General features: G+C 46.7%; 5 protein-coding genes across 5 annotated transcripts; 1 reads left to right on the top strand and 4 right to left on the bottom strand.

The window, feature by feature from the left end:
* Window positions 1-2250: 2250 nt before the first annotated feature.
* EDB91DRAFT_207454 (uncharacterized protein) lies at window positions 2251-4260 on the bottom strand. The gene is made up of 13 exons (XM_041326437.1): window positions 4100-4260; window positions 4001-4033; window positions 3931-3950; window positions 3864-3878; window positions 3777-3815; window positions 3692-3720; window positions 3619-3632; window positions 3531-3566; window positions 3305-3364; window positions 3120-3254; window positions 2835-3066; window positions 2721-2775; window positions 2251-2665 (listed from the first exon to the last, which is right to left on the bottom strand). Exons 1-13 carry the CDS (start codon window positions 4170-4172, stop codon window positions 2456-2458), a joined length of 951 nt encoding a protein of 316 aa, XP_041178705.1. The 5' UTR covers window positions 4173-4260; the 3' UTR covers window positions 2251-2455.
* Window positions 4261-4747: 487 nt separating this feature from the next.
* Window positions 4748-5468, top strand: EDB91DRAFT_1200347 (uncharacterized protein; the record flags this gene model as incomplete). Its single annotated transcript, XM_041320650.1, has 5 exons — window positions 4748-4842; window positions 4900-4988; window positions 5051-5249; window positions 5308-5384; window positions 5446-5468. The coding sequence occupies 3 exons, from the start codon at window positions 4748-4750 to the stop codon at window positions 5092-5094; spliced, it is 228 nt and encodes a 75-aa protein (XP_041178706.1). The 3' UTR covers window positions 5095-5249; window positions 5308-5384; window positions 5446-5468.
* Window positions 5469-6700: 1232 nt separating this feature from the next.
* Window positions 6701-7558, bottom strand: EDB91DRAFT_1246904 (uncharacterized protein; the record flags this gene model as incomplete). The annotated part of the gene is made up of 3 exons (XM_041322726.1): window positions 6701-7222; window positions 7279-7404; window positions 7472-7558. 3 exons carry the CDS (start codon window positions 7556-7558, stop codon window positions 6701-6703), a joined length of 735 nt encoding a protein of 244 aa, XP_041178707.1.
* A 5732-nt stretch (window positions 7559-13290) lies between these two features.
* Window positions 13291-13725, bottom strand: EDB91DRAFT_1050797 (uncharacterized protein; the record flags this gene model as incomplete). The annotated part of the gene is made up of 1 exon (XM_041313560.1): window positions 13291-13725. The coding sequence occupies one exon, from the start codon at window positions 13723-13725 to the stop codon at window positions 13291-13293; it is 435 nt and encodes a 144-aa protein (XP_041178708.1).
* A 1220-nt stretch (window positions 13726-14945) lies between these two features.
* EDB91DRAFT_1004174 (uncharacterized protein) lies at window positions 14946-15435 on the bottom strand (the record flags this gene model as incomplete). The annotated part of the gene is made up of 3 exons (XM_041312282.1): window positions 14946-14992; window positions 15039-15252; window positions 15304-15435. Coding segments are annotated over 3 exons (393 nt in total), but the record flags the coding sequence as incomplete, so codon positions are not given.
* Between the last annotated feature and the right edge of the window lie 1247 nt (window positions 15436-16682).

The following is a 16682-nucleotide window of genomic DNA, read 5'->3' on the forward strand; positions in this document are numbered from 1 at the left end:
GCATGTCACCATCTCTCTGCTCAGGCTGCCACCTCATGTGCCCATTTCCCCACTGCTCCAATTTGCTCATTTTTCCATTGCTCTGAGTCATCCATCTCTTGTCACCATATTACTGTACTACCAAGACTACTACTAGTAGTTTCACACAAAGTTTCAGTGAACCATGACCATTGCTATCCCAATTTTACATAAATATTTATTTCTGCTACTTACCAGCACTTGATTGTTACTTGCTCTCCCTTTATATCAAATTGACTGCTTGCCTCACTTGAAATGCAGTATTTGCCACCATTTTTTCATGAATTAATTGAGCACAAGTACAAGCAAGTGGAAATAAGTGTCATGCTTATCAAGTACTTGCCAGCCCTTGTAAATTACTCTATCTGAATAAGTATGAAACAAGTGTGAAACAAGTACAAAAAAGTGCAAAATAAAAGGAGGGATCTACTTGTTGAACTTGTGGCAGCTTGCAGCAAAGTGGTTTTTACCTTGCCAGGGACTTATCTGCTTCTTGTGGGAAAATAATTAATGGCAAGTGGTGGAAAAGCTAATTAAGGAATGTGTGAATTCACTGATGCATTACCTTAAGATATTACAATTATATACATACAACAAACATTGTATAATTCTACACAATGTATTTCGAGTTATATCCATACAATGACCAGTCAGAGGTGCAAGACAGAATACAAAGCTGGAAAGAGCTGAGTGTTGGCAGGAGGATTGAGTAAGGCCATGGCAGCACAGAGCAGCCATTGTTGAAGGGCAGGGAAAGAGGGTGCAGTGACCAACTGAAATGTGGAGGGCTGTACTTGGGTACACCAGTGCAGGGGGTAGGAAGCTGCTTGGTTGGTTGGCCATGGGAAGTGGTACTTGAACTGCAGTACTACGTGTATGCTTGTCAGAAATATATACAGGAGAGAACAAAAACATGCACCAAGATGTCCTCACACAGCTCTATGCAAATGGAATCACCTCGCACTGCTGATGCAGCATCACAGTCAAGTACTATGTAGGATGGGAGAAGCTGGAAGGCAGCATGGAGCAGCAGGAAGGGTGAGAGAGGCACTGCCCCATGAGGTATGCACAGCAGGAAGCAGCTGGCAAGGAGGGGAAACTGAGAAGCAGCAGGAAGAAGCGGGAAGAAGAAGTGGGAAGAAGTGGTGGGAAGAAGTGGTGGAAAATTTTGAAGCATCAATGCAGAGGTGTGAAGCCTTGAAGTGTCAACCTACATGTGTCAGAGAACTAGACAGTTTTTGCATCAGGGTTTGTGTCTTATCACACACCTTTAAGCTTCAATATGACATTATCGCCTGTAGGAAGTCACATTTGCAAATAGTGAATTTGGTATGCATCAGATCATGATGAGCTCTGACATTAGGGTCAACTTGGATTTGATGAAGGCGTGTGGCTGTAGGCCGACTCCTGAGGGGATGGAGTCTGCCTTGGCAGGGCAGCTACAATTTGTGATGGATTTTCTGCGAAGAAAATAGATTATTGTCAAGTAATGATATGGAAAGGGAGTACCTTGGTGGTTGCAGAGTCTCCAATCACTTGAGAATCCCTCTTGGGGCTACCACCTTCATGCTTCAGATTGTTCGAACTCTTTCTCACCTATTCTGCTTTTGATCAAATGAAGCAATCTAAACAGATTAGTGAAACGCACTAACTTGTGACAAGGACAATACATTATGTTACTTCTGCTCGAATATTTAATACCATATGTGTACCTTCTTGGTGTAGTGAGTTACAGGTACGAGCGGATGGGAGGGACACTAGTTAAAGCAATAATCTCAGTCTGTAGTCAGAACTCTTTATTACAAGTCTTGTACCTAGTTAAAGCAATACTAGAAACTCGTTAACTGATTGTATTGCGTCTGTAAAATAACAGGTACTCACATCTCAGTCTGTAGTCAGAACTGAGATGCTCATATGGGCCAGCTCGTATCTTTATAGTACGTAGGATGGAAACGAAAAATAAATTGATCGAGAAACGGAATATATGACTGGTACGAACCGACGTCAAAGCGTCGTTCGTCCATCACTCCTTTTATTGCGCTCGCACTGACATCTCGGATCCTTCGGACAGCTCTACTCATCATTCGGATCGTTCGGAGTCCAACACTTGGATAGTCGGTGAGTTGCATAAAATATACCACTTCTGAAAGTACGGACACCACGGTGCACTTTTAAGGCAAATACAGATGACGACTCTTGTGCCTTGTTGGACGTAGGAAATGGAGCGGAGAGTCCCGAACCGGGCAGTCTGACACATACATGAGATTTGGAGGAACCGTGTCCTACTGCTAGTACTTCTACCAATAAGTACTAGTCGTGACATCCGTCTTCCCGATGCATATCAATACTATCATAATCCTAGGACAGATGACCTATCGCTTTCTCCTTTCTGCTTTCTGCGGAGTACACGACGACCCGTCGACGAGTGTTTCTCGTGCTACATGCTAAGACTAGTTGACATATGCGCACGCTCTTGAAGAGCAATCGAAATGATGGCGATTCCTGCACCGGAGTCTGAATCAGCCATGACCTTGGCGTGATATTCTCGAACGCTAAGGATGAGGTGTGGTCCCAACACAAACATCTGCACGAGCATAAAAATTTGGAGAAGACCATTATAAAGCTGATTTTTCAGGGAATATGTGTCCTATAAAAATAATAAACCGTAGTCGCATGCAGAGGTCAGAAAAAGATCGGCATACCGCTGAGATCGGTGAAAATATATAAGCAAGGTTGGAGCACGAAACAACAACAAAGCTAGCCACGTGTGGAACTTCAGCGAAACAAGAGAACCACAAATGACATTATGAGCTCACCTTGCGAAGTAAAACATGTGAGTTCTCATTAACACCGTGAAACAGTCCCCGATAATCCCTCCTGCTGATTGTTGTCGCAATTCTCGGAAGTGTTTTACAGCAATCCAGGCTGCGAGATACAGTGCGAGGACCTCCCATACAGTAGTGAGTATCCAAGCCAGTGAATCCAGAAGTAGGGCATTTCCCTTGTAGGCAATAGTGCACTGGTAGGTGCCGGACAGAATGAACGCCTCTGGTATTCGTCAATGAGCCTGATTGACGACATTCATCCACGAGTAAGCTCACCCGCTAAAGTGTTCCTCGTAAAGAATATGGCGACCACTCCGTTGAATGTGCTGACAGCCAGGAAGACGACAACGAGAAGTATCAGCATCTTGCGCGAATTCTGGGACATGGCATGCAACCGAGTGGTTATGATGACTTGCGTGATGTTGCAGTTAAGTCGACATCATTACAGCTGCATAGCTCACCGCCAAGGATTGCATTTACAACGACGCTCATCCAATCCAGAGCGATATAATTAATATAGCCTGACAGAACTAGTTAGTGATCAGCCTCGGGGAATCACACACTCGAGACAAACTTACAGCTGTGGCAGTCATTATATTAAACCAACAAGCTGGTCAAGAATCTCACTTACCCCTATATGGAAACGCTGTTGATTGGACGGGAATGGCAGATATGATTAAAGAATACACACTGCATCTGTCACCGGGATTGTTGGAACACCGACTGTATGCCGCTGGTGAGAAGAAACAAACACAGTGAATATCAGGAGATATACCCTGAACCAGCATGCTGGTTGTGAAAGATGGTTGATTAGCACAAACGCCAACTGCTTAACCTTCGAAACATACACAGCATATATTATTCCAAGATAGCGCATCTATGATATTTCAAGTCAGCCGACCACACTTACATGGTATAATGCAAGTTACATACACCGAGATAGAGAGCAGTCATCAGGGACCAGCGTTGCCTCTGGCGCGAATTAATTGTATTATAAAGTTGTTCTTTAAGTAGGCTCACCCAGACCAGTTCGACCTATAAAACCATTCTTAGCGAGATGACTGCTCTGGCAATGACATCAACTTACCTCTTGTCCGAATGTCAGGGCTGGAAATGCCATGAGGATATCAGCGGTTCTTGAATACTGTCTTGCTCACCCCAGTCGTACATTACCCCAGCAGAGGCAGCAACTGTGAAACCACAGGCAAGGTTAGATCGACACGTCACTGTCATCATCCGACTGGCTCTCCACGGACCTGCAAAATAGCTGGAAATATTATACGACTTGATTGACGGCCACCAACTCAAATCATCTGAGACTAGGGTCATATTATTTCAGGATGGGTGAGGGAATTGCGAATCTGGATATTCCACCGTCCAGCACTTTTATGACCGACATGAGCATTATAAGGATAATATCTGTTCCTTTTTAATAAAATAAAGAAAACATATTAGGCTGTGAAACGTACCAATGTTCACGCGATTGAAATTCGACGCATCGGTGTTGCATCAATTTGCAGTAATTGATGATCCTGCACGCGCCTGTAAGGATTATCCTATCTGGTGTGGCCAGCAAGTTGGCAGTCACGCTTTTTCGCAGGGTTTTGTGTGACGAAATGTGACTGACGGTGACTAATTGTAACGAAAGTATCACATTTTGCCGCCAAAATGTGTGACCTGCTGACTTCTGTGGGGGGCCGATTGCACCGGATGGGATAGTACAGCTGCATGATAGGAAATGGAAGAACAATGGTGTAGTACCAGTAAATACTTAGGAAACAGCGACCAAGCGGCGCGACGGGAGAGGTACAGCTCATAGATACAAACAGACTCATCACATGAGACCTGAGGATATCATAAGTTCAGTCAGCGGCGCTCGCCGCCAGCCGCTACTTTTACTAGTCATGGCGTCCGTCGTCCCGTCGATTTTGAACCTCATCACCGCCCTAGGACCGATGACTTGCGACTTCATCTCCGTCCAAAAAGGCCCACATCAAACGTAATATCCTTTCACTTTCAAGTCAACCCTAACCCAAGTTAACATCCTCGAACGCAGGACAATTTGTTCAGCCATCATGCTGACGCTTGCATCATGTTATCCCATGTGGATGACCGCATATGTGGCCCAGTTACACCCACTCATTGGTGAATTCTGAAATTCGTTGATGCGATTTTGTTTGTTGACCCATGCCATTGATGCACTTCAGCGCCATACCGTTTCCCAAAGGTCGGGGAGAGTTTATCCGTCTAAGCAGGGCGTAGAGGCATACCTGTTCTGCATCAACGAAGCAAGTGGTCGACACTCCGAGTCCGCTGTGCCAGATGTGAGTACCCCGTCTTGTTTACTGTGCTTTCGTAGGAGTCAGGTGAGGAGGGGATAAACTTCGCATGGGTTGGCAGAGAAGCGCAAGTGTTTCACCCTCCCCGCACCCTATATCCGCAATCTGAGTAAGAGCTGAGATAGCTCAATCCACGCTGACAACTGACCGTGGCAACGTGCCCACGGTGAAGTATGTCTAGCAACCATGTTCCAGTCATGAAGTAGGGGGGAACACGTCATCATTACCATTACCCCACTCAACAGTGGGGCATATGTCTACAGGGCCGGCATGTAGGAAATGAAGGGCCACTTATCACGTTTTGATTCATACCATGTGATCGCATAGTGGGCCAATCATCACCTAGGGCAGATCTTATAGCCATTAATACGCTTCCAAGTGACTTCAGCAGACTTCTAATCACCATCAACTGAAGAAGTCGGCTGTACAAGTACAGTACTTAACGGGATGGAAATACCGACGAGCGGCAAGAACGATGATAAGAAACTGATTACAAAACCATAGGACTACGCTCTGGATAATACACAGAAAGAAACAAATTGGTTCAAGGAAGATGAAGTGCGACACAAAACAAAATATAGGGTGAAGGATACTTAATATACGTGAGCAGCTAAAACAGGGATGTATTATGTACGGAAGAGCGTTACGCAGCATCACTATGCGTCGCGTATCAAAGAGAACACGGAGAAACAATCAGACGAGGGCGGCAGACTGCAAGTATCCTCGCGCGGAAGATCGAGTCTCGTCCTGCTCGCCGCAGCCCCCTCATATTGACCGTCCTTCCACAGATCATGATCACGATGCCTGAGAAGCCTCGCAACATTTGCTACAGACACAGGGGATTTGAGACTAGCTCGATCGATCTACTTGAAGTAACATCACAACACCCCTCGACAGGCCACAAACAGACCAAGTTGCGGGTATCGCTCTTGGCCCAGGCATTACAAAGCACTGCTCCGAAATTGTTGAATAGGATATAGGGGATACTGTAGCGACTGTACATGTATACGCGGACAAAAAGTCCTTGCATTTAATTATGGTCCTCCGTGGTTCCAATTCCACCCTCACAATCACTCACTGCGGAAACGAGTTTTTTACACCAACCGTAATCCGAGGGAGACAATGTGTATAACACGACTGTAAACGTACCTAGCTCGTAATCAGACGTAAATCCGACATGTCGCAAATTTTGCTCGCTCGGTCTGAAGCAACAGATGTAAACAGACGCTTTTCCAACTTCACCAACACACTTTTTCGGACCTCCGTTTATTCTCTTCAGATACCTGCTATTCCACCACTATCCAGCCCAGTAAATTCAACTTCTCGATGTCTGCTTAGGGTAGACTTGAAGCAAGGTGAGTTTTTCGAAAATTTCGCTAAGTCCGTAACTCGAGCGCTATGTCAAATACTATCAGGCTCGAGTTGCCAGCTCATGTACAAGCTTTTACTTTTACCTTCGAAACGATGCGTCCGGGACCCACGGTGAGTACTAAGTGTATTTCTACGAGGCCACTACCATTAATCATTCTTTTGTAGAACGAGCTCCTTATCGGTGTGCTGTGCGTGTTCGGTCAGTCGTTTGACCTCTGTGACAAGATATGCAACGGTCTCATTCAAATTTGGCGACTGCTCAAGTGCCCCATTTCGCCTATTCACGTTCTGGTTCACGTGCGGAAGGTGAGTGGCAGGCTGTCGACCCATTGAATATAGCATCATAGCTTGATACTCCTCGCTTCCAGGAACAACAGATGGTGCCCGCGAAGATGCCTCACTACCCGAGTCTCCTGCGAAATGACGGTATGGTGTTTCGCCTCGAGAGGATGTACTATTTGAGCTGAAATTCTGTGGCACACTACCAGCTCGCATGGACTGGACGGGTGTCTGGTGTGCACCGAAAAAAGGATACGGGGATGGCTGACGCATATCGGGTGAGTGCTGCGGACTGGTGGAACGAAGCCTGTTGTTTAAATGATCTTGGTACATAGGTCCCCCAGCGAATGCGCTGCTGGTGTTGTGGTCACCGTGCTGTCCATTGCCTGACTGAATCGCATCCAGTAAGTCGCTTGACTTTTAGTGGGCGATCTACAAGCTCTTACCATCTCAAATCGAGGTACATTACCACTGAAGTATGGATCGTGTTGAGGCGGCTGATACGACACTTTCCCGGCGACCTGGGGTATATTATATTGAGGATATGCTTCTCCTGCCCCTACCAGTGCTGGCTGCTGAGAATCAGGAGCGGGAGCACCACTCGGGCGTCTCTGAGTCTGTTGGCCTTGGAACCCATACATTCTGGCGTGCAAGGTGGTGGGGGATATCAAGGACCGGGGAGCATATGTGGGGACCTAGCAGGACGAGTTCTTTGATACGGCACATGTCTATTCAGAATAGAAGCGGATCCGTTTATGCATAAATCCAGACATAAAGTAGACGTGCGGATCCTTATAACCTGGTCTGATACCGAGTTGGTTTAGATACTAAGGCAACAAACCCTATCCCTGCAAATCCCTAATATTCAGAGTCGGTTTTAGTTCTCAAACGAGTACCTTTTTCGATCTAGACGGGTAGGAATATGCTTGTTTGGCATTGTCCGTTTACATTCCGTTTACAGCCTCTAAACATACATAATTCCGATCCGTTCTAAATCTCGTTTCCGCAGTGAATACAAATATTCCCGCTCCCTGCAGAGTACACGACGGGTGTTAATCACATCGACCATTTGTCGTGCTACACACTACAACTAGTCAACACGTGTATGCGCCCCTGAAACGCAATTGAAGTTGTGGTGGTGCATGCACCGGAGTCAGCCTTGAGTTTCGCATGATACTCTCGAACGCTAAGGATAAGGCGTGGTCCCAGCACGAACATCTGCACGAACAAGAAAATTCGGAGAAGACCATTATAAACCTGATTTTCCATGGAATATGGGTCCTATATAAATGATGAGCCGTGGTCGCATGAAGAAGTCAGTGACAGATCGACATACCGCTGAAACCGGTGAAAAAAAAAATCGAGATGTAGGCAAGAAACAGCAAAAAAGCTAGCGGGCGGGGATCTTCAATGAGTTCACCCCGCAAAGTAAACTACATGAGATTTTATCAACACCGTGAAACAGTCCCCAATAATCCCTCCTGCTGATTCTCGTCCCAGTTCACGGAAGTGTTTTACAACAATCCAGACTGCGAGACACATTGCGAGGACCTCCCAAATGGCGCCGAATATCCAAGTTAGGGAATCTAGAAGTTGGGCATCTCCATCGTAGTTAACATTGCACATATAGGTGCCGGAGAGAATGATTGCCTCTGGTGTATCAGGAAAAACCACAGTGCCTAAGCGAGCCTACATGGTCTCTGTAGGTTCGGTAGCCAAGTAGGTAAGTCCTGGATATGTAGGTAGCATGTAGGACACTCATGTATACAATAGGCACTCGGTAGGAGCCAGTGGCTAGTGGGCCTGGAGGACGATCAGTAAATTCGCACAATCCTTGTGCTCGCTTGTTTCAAAAATTGAGACTTAATTTCACTTGTTCACTTGTGCCAAGTAACCAAGGAGGCGCATGTCGCACAAAAGCCGAAAAGTAGTATAAGAGCACAAGTTGAACACACGAACATGAAAAGTAACTGACGAACGACAAAGTTGGCAAGTATTAGTGCTGCCGGAGTCCGGTTCGGAACTTCAGTTCGAACGTGAACCCTTCCGAACCGGACCGTCCGTTTGGTCCGAGGTTCGACCTACTGTAGGGACCGAACCTATTATTAGGTTCGGCGTTCGGCTGATGCCTCAAATTAGCGAACCTGTCCGGACCCGTCCGAACGTGTTCGAACCGTCCTTGCTTCTGTCTATGAACCGCTTGAGGTCCTCAGGCTTATTGCTATCCATCTATACTAATATTTTCTCTGATCACCTGGCAACAAACTCATATGGCCATTGTCAGTCCTGGGAACATTGATCTCCAGAATGGCTCTTACTTCACGACCAAAACACTGAATGCATTTCTATTAGTGACGTCTGACTTCCTCGGTGATCTACTCGACATTTCGGTAAGCCCAATGTTAATCGTTATTAGGATTATAATTTAATTTATGTTCAGAACATATTTTTGGGATGCTCGTTCTGGTACTTGCTTCAACATCGATCAAAATATGTTCAAGGTGCGTCACCTTTTTCTGATCTCTTACCACAAATCTTGGTATAAATGGCCTACTACAGGTACAATATTCACCCTTCTGGCTGCGAGAATGTCGTGCGCACTTGGATGTGATCACCAACTCAAAGACGCTAGTGCCATTGATTGGTACAATGACCCGGATGATGACACCCCCATGCGTGCACCACCTCCGCTTCCTGCATCCAATGATCGATCAACTGTTGCAGTCATTGCATGGCAACAATATGTTCAAGGTGCGTCGTTTTTTTGATCTCTTATCACAAGTTTTGGTATAAACGAGCTACTAACTACAGGTTCAATCTCCACCCTCCTTGCTGCACAAATCCATGTGTGGAAGTGGTATATTCAAGGTGCGCTAGTATAATTATATGTTACGGTTTGCGGTCTAAATATCTACGTTAGGTCCAATATCCACCCTTCCTATGTCATGCGCACTTAGACCTGACGGCCAATTGAAAGATGCTAAGGACATTGAGTGGTACAACGACCCTGACGACGATTCCCCCATGCCCCCTTCGCCACCTCCTGCCACATCCAATGGTAAGATCACTGCATTCATGTCCCATCGCTCGGGACGAGCCATTAAATCAACGGAGAAGATTCGTGACGCTGTCAACGGCGCTCCAGCAAAGCGACCAGCACCAGCAACTCCTGAGGGTCGGCCTGCACCCAAACGAATTCGAGAAGAACCCCCTGCCACAGAGGGACTTTCAGACGAGGAGGAGGAAGAAGACAGAGAGGAAGCTTACGAAAGGACAAAGGCATTGGGGGATGAGGACCGCGAGCATCGCAAGCTGACGAAGAAAGATGAACGCAGCGCGGACTTAAAGACAATCTTCACACAAGAGAGGGGCCGTATGAACCCTCACACCCAAGAACGCGAGGACGGTTGGTGGTGTGAGGTATGCAGGTAAGTCTCAATGTTAAAATAATCTCCACACTGAACTAACATCAAGTCCAGAGGCAATGATGTACCATCTGGGCAGTGTTTTTTTAAAGGCAGTATCTCAACCCGCCGCACCCACATCGCACGCAATCCAAAATGTCACTTCCCCCTTTACCGAGACCGCTGCAAGGAACGCGGAATCACAATGCATGATCGTGCCATCCCTCTTAACTCGAAATCAACCGACGGAGTTCAACACACATTACACGCCTCGCTTGCACCTAAGGTTCCTGAGTTCACGAAGTCCGGCCTGATGGACTATATTGTTGAGCTCATTGTCTCTGAAGATGAGGTGCGTGGTTGTGATCTTTTGTTTCGTGTGATTGTGACTTAAGATACTTATACTAGGCGTTCCAACTCGTTGATAAGGGTCCATTTCATCACCTCCTTCAATACCTTCGGCCCTCCCTGTCGGATAAGGATATCCCCCATCGCACGAAGACTCGTGATGAAATACTCGAATGTGCCAAGCTTGCCGTGCAACGCGTCAAAGAGAAGCTTAAGAACGTCGACAGCAAAATTTCCGTCACTTTCGACTCCTGGACGTCTGAACCTGGCGTGCCTTTCCTCTCTGTCACTGCACATTATATTGACTCCCAAGACGGTAAGCCTCAGGAGTGGGAGCTGAAGAGCGAGCAGCTCGCATTCACAATCATCAACAGCAACCATAGCGGTAGCAATATTGGAAGGATTTTAATTGAAACTATCAATAACTACGACTTTCACACCAAGGTTGGATGGTTCACGGCCGACAACGCCACCAATAATGATACGGCAATTCAGACTGTTGCACTCGCTATTGACCCTTCTGGTAAGGAATGGGTTGCAGGAGAGCACCGTGTACGGTAAGGCTTATATTTATATCACATTCTATTATATGCTAATGTCTTTTCAGTTGTATGGAGCACGCCCTACATCTGGCCACCAAACACTTCGTTGAAGAGGTTGCGCCTACCCCTGCAAGTGTTCTCATCAGGAATGAGACCAACGACGATGACGACGATGAAGTGACTGACTTCGATGTTGCCGATACTGTGGGCAAAGCCCTTGCGCTTGTTGGGCAGGTAAGTTTGTGCCTCGTCTGATTAGCCTTGCTTTGACTAACTGTTCATTTAGGTACGGAAATCTCCTCAAGCCCGTACTTTCTTCCACAAGTGTTGCGCTGAGGTCAATGAACCCAACCTCGAGCTTTTGAAATGGATCCGCACTCGGTGGGCCTCACTGTTTGGCATGTTGGAGCGCACCCTCAAGTTGTGTAAGGTATATTTACCGCTACTGTCCCTACAAACAATTACTAACTCTATCGGCAGGGTGTGAATAGGTTTATACAGCTCGCAGATGATAGTGACGAAGTTCCGAACCTGCAGGGCAAGTCCTATGGCGCATTCAAGCTCTCGGCCGAGGAATGGAAGAAGTTAGAGTTGATGCATGATGTGCTTCAGGTGTGTGCTTGTTCATTGATGAGTTTAATTTTTATTAACTTATTGCATTACCAGGAGCCTGCAAATGCTCAGAAATCATTCTCTGCGACTCATGAACCCACGGTATGGCGCGCGATCCCGGTGCTTGAATTCCTCCAACAAACCTGGCAAAATATGGCCAGGTCTTCGAAGTTTGCCGACTTTTCAACCGCCATTGAGTCTGGCATTGACAATCTTCGTAAGTGGTACCATAAGATCGATGAAACCGACGTCTATTTCATTTGTCTCGGTATGTGTTTTGATTAACGTAAAGCCCTATCTAATGCGTTGTATCTAGCGCTTGACCCCAACTTCAAGATTGCGTATGCCAAGAGTAAATGGGAGCCCCACGACTTCGAGAAGGGCATGAGACGCCTGCAGATCGTTTTCGACAGATACCATCATCACAATTCCTTGCCGGACGCAGAGCCTGCTGTCGTGGCTCCTTCCTGTCTTGCACGCCAAGGCTCGTATGGCCACAGCTGGATGCGTGACACTGTCAAATCCTGCATTGTGAGTGACACTGCAAGCCGAAGGCCTCGTCAAGAGCTCGAGGACTACCTGGCTTCCCCGCTAGAGGATATCAAGAATGTAGTAGCTTGGTGGGGCGTGAGTGTTTTTTTTCGAATCCCTATTCCTTACAAGTTAACATAAATGTTCCTTAGCATCATTCAATTCAATATCCCACCATCTCACGCATTGCAAAGGACTACCTCGCTATTCAAGGCTCTGCCGTGGCATCTGAACGAGCATTTTCGAGTGGCGGCATCACTGGGACCACACGGTGCAACTGTTTGTTGCTGACAACGTTTGAGGCACTTCAGTTGTTGAAGAGTGGATATTGTCAAGGTCACATATCTGCAACGGCTCAAGCTGCGTTCGCCGCTGCTCGTGAATACCCTGACATGGATATTGTGTAGCTACTGTACTCATTTATGTCGAATTTTTTCATGTATTTCCTGCATTTTTTTTGAATTTATACATAGCGTTTGGACGTTCGAACGCGTTCTGAACTCGAACCGAACGCTTCTGAATGCATTCGCAAGGGTCCAGTTCGACGTTCGCCCTCATTGCCTGAACCTGACCGATGGTCCGGTTCAGGGTTCGCATTTAGAGGCCCATGAACTGGACCGAACTGGACTTCGGCAGCACTAGCAAGTATAAAATTGTGTAGTCAATGATACCGTGCTACGAAGTAGTAGGCTGCCCGCACCAATACTACTAGTACCTCATCCCTGACCGGCGGATTGATCTGCATGATGCTAACTAGTACATTAGGCCTGGGGCTTGCTTCCTCCGAGTCTGCGCAATAAGACAAGTACCAATAGTGTCACTGGCAGCATCCTGGAGCCTTGAGAATCTTGGCAAAGTACTGAGCACCCTCGACCTTGAACATGGCCTCGAAGTAAGGTTTGTCAAGAGGGGGGAGATGCTAGGTGTAATTAGATGATCTGGCCATTAGCAACGGACTGAGGATTGAATTGAGGACTAACCTGAATGTTCTGCCATAAGGCAGCAATGTCATACGCAGCGGTCATGATGCTATCTCGAAGGCATGGTGATCGGCGTATTTGTTGACGTAGAACGAGCGGAAAGCATCATAGGAGTGATAATACTTGAGGGAATCGGGAATGAAATCAGAACCGTAGACAGGGATTAGATGTGCTGTGCGGTAGACTGTATCAATATGAATCACGGCGAGGTTTGGGGAGTCGTCGTCATGAACACTGGGACACACTATCCACATGCCAGTGTCCTCGTCAGCACAGTCGCCAACCTTGTCAAACCAATGAACGAGAGCGCAGGGATATAATTCCCAGTCATGTTTGAATGAAAAGAAGGACTTGATTCTTGCAACTTCAAGTCCTTGCATCCCTTCAGCGCCCGGATTGGTGTTGATGAACACGCAATCGTTACGGGCGTAGACATTCCGCCAGAGTGGACACGCACGAATCTGTTCACGTTGCATGCTGCCAACGCTGCTCGGATCACTGGGGGCATAGAACGTCGCAGCAGCAGAATTGAAGACGTAGAGTTTGCCCTCATGTCGAGGGCAGCCGGCAGCAGGTACATCTTTGGGGTCTTGGGGATCATTAGGGAAGAGTTGGGAGAAAAGGAAGTATCGGATGAGGTGTTGGAGGTGTGGAACGTCAACCTCCACTGCTAATTCTGCTACCGTCCGTGCCTGTTTACGTTCTGTGAAAATCATGATGAGTATTGAGAACAATTATATCACAATATCACTCACAGGGGGTCTTTGCGAGCTGCACAAAAGCAAGTACAGTCGGACCATCAACAGCTTCACCGTCGTCAATTAGGCAACTGCACAGGTAAACCCCTGGGTACCAGAGGTCATACCCGCACCCATACCCGGTGAAAACCCGTACCCTTGTGGCGGGTACGGGTTTATCTGCGGGTAAAACACACAGGTACCCCTGGGTACTACCCATCAAGGGTATACCCGCAGGTTATATATAGAAACAGTTTACTAGTAGCGACTACAACAGTCAGCGACAGTATCAAATATTACTACGAGACACTATAGCTCAATAAGATCCCACCCATCCTCCATCTCAGCCTCATCACCATCAACATCTGCAAGAGCCGTGATGGACTGCACATCTTCAGTCTTGACAAGATTAAGGTGGCTCCAATAGTTGAGACATAAGAGGGCACGTGTTGTCTGAGCTGAGAGTCATGAACGAACATGAGATAATAGCAGACGGCCATGGCTAAAGAGTCGCTCAACGTCGACAGAGGTAGCTGTTAAACATCCCAGTGACAAGCAGTTAGCAATGATACAAAGAAAGAATTGATACTCACCTGGAATTGTAAGGTAATCTAGAGCCATTCGTGAAAGACGAGGGTAGAGCGCACACCATTCATACCACCATGCAAGCACATCAGTAACATGTTCAATATCGGCACTAAGATAACGATCCAATTCATTGCTAAGGTCAGCGGTTTGTGGTGGCACAAGCGCAAGCATGTCGTCAAATATATTCTTTGAAAGAGTCAGTTGACAAGCGCCAGAACAAATATCAGACATACCACTGATGAGGCCTTTTTTTCAGAATCATTCACTATGTCATCCATCTCCTCGTCGGTGTTGTCAATGTCTCTTGCTGAGTATGAACGGTCAAACTCATTGCATACCAGGCATAGTGCAGTTTTGATCCAAGCATCCTCCCACTTAGCACATTTAAAATAAGACAATTTGTGTCGCGGGTGGAGAACTGCAACACCATTTAGTTTCGTTAGTAGTACTAGCAATACACTCACTCATTGCAATGCGGTAAACATCTGAACTATCGGTGAGCTGGTAGTATCGATTTAATGTTCTTTTGGCAAGTCCAGCAGCAGCGCGAATTGAGGGAAGGAGGGCATTGTTGAGCATATGTGTAGCAAGGGTCTCGTTAATGAGATCCATCGCAGGTATCACCATTGCAAGGCTTTGTGTTGACCGAGAAAAGAACAATGTGGCGTCCTTGAGGATCTATTTGCATACTACATTAGCGGTAAACAAACATACACGCACAAACCTCACCTTCAACACATTGCACAATTGCTCGACAATGCGCCACTCATTGTCTGTCATCTCAAAGGCTCTCAATCCCAAGTCGCGACACTGTGTCACTGCATCAATTGCATCCCAATGCTTCAGCGCATACTGCAACATGTCAAAGGTCGAATTCCACCGGGTCGAGACATCGCGGGGCAATATGCTGGGTGTCATTTTCAATTCACGGAGGATATCGTGCCATGTGGGGAGGATTTTTGTGGTGGAGTGAATTATCTTGTACCCAAGTTTGCGAAGCTATATGGGTCATCAGCGGTGAGCTTTGTTGATCCAAACTCATACACTAACCTTCACAAGCACTAATTGGACTGGCCGTATTGTATTTTGCAGGTCTTTCCTTTCATCAGCATTCAGAAGCTCATTTTCATCGACCAGTCCATCAGTATTATCCGTCAAGTCATCCTCATTTGTGCTGGACTCTGCAATCATTGTGTAGTCCTCAACCTCGAGGTCTTCGCTCAATTGCGCAAGCTGCTGCTTCATCTGGTGTTCCTCTTCTGTCGCCTCCTGGTCCTCGATGTCACTCGAGCCATCGATCAAAGCCCCCGTCCATTTCTTTTTTACATCAAACTCATGGATCACTGCCTTCGCTACAAGATTGACAATATGAAGGAAGCATCGTGTGTGCGTAGCTCGTCCTCCAAACCCTGGAAGGTTGGCGGCAAGTTCGTCAACCATGGCATCATTGTTGGACGCATTGTCATAGGTAATGCAAAGTGTCTATATCCGAGTCATTGTAAGTCATCATTCACATTTGTGCGCGACTCGTTACTCACTTTTTCTGGTAATCCAAACTCTTCCAGCACGTGCTGGAATGCTTGCGCAAGTTCTTCACCCGTATGCGACTACGACAACATCAGCACTTCGAGCTACTTGGTTTCAGTAAGTGACTTAGACCTTTGGAACTTCAACAATATCTAACGGCAAGCTTAGGTGTTCGCCTTTATGTTCAAAGTGTGCTGATACTGCTATAAAGGCCCTGTGGTTTGGGGAACTCCACCCATCTGTGGTGAAATTCAACTTGCCGTCATACTCCTGGTGAGTGATTCGTGATCAACGATCAACGGAATTTTTTCATGGTGCTTACCCTCGTCATTTTAGCAATGCGCTGATGTGTTCTTGCAAACACAAGACAGACATCGCGCGAGATCGTCGAAGGGGACGGTAAGTAGTATTCCGGTCATCCAGTCTTCATAAGAGACTGAAAGCCTCTGTCACACACTATTTCAAATGGGCGCAGACTTTCCGACACCCAGTGAACAATTTCGGCCCTGTTAATCATGTCAGACTATACTCAGGATGTCATTGAGAGTAACGCACTTCGTCTCTGCACAAGTATGTTGGCG

Source organism: Suillus paluster (genome assembly GCF_016628075.1).
Source record: "Suillus paluster strain FC165 chromosome Unknown EDB91scaffold_17, whole genome shotgun sequence".
Classification (NCBI taxonomy): Eukaryota; Fungi; Basidiomycota; class Agaricomycetes; order Boletales; family Suillaceae; genus Suillus; species Suillus paluster.

Bases quoted from the DNA above. Each gene is read 5' to 3' on its own strand.
- EDB91DRAFT_207454 (XM_041326437.1), bottom strand. From the start codon at position 4,172: ATGACCCTAGTCTCAGATGATTTGAGTTGGTGGCCGTCAATCAAGTCG. The intron at 3,721-3,776 runs GTATGTAACTTG...GAAATATCATAG, and splicing joins TGACTGCTCTCTATCTCGGT to ATGCGCTATCTTGGAATAAT. The intron at 3,067-3,119 runs GTGAGCTTACTC...GACGAATACCAG, and splicing joins TACGAGGAACACTTTAGCGG to AGGCGTTCATTCTGTCCGGC.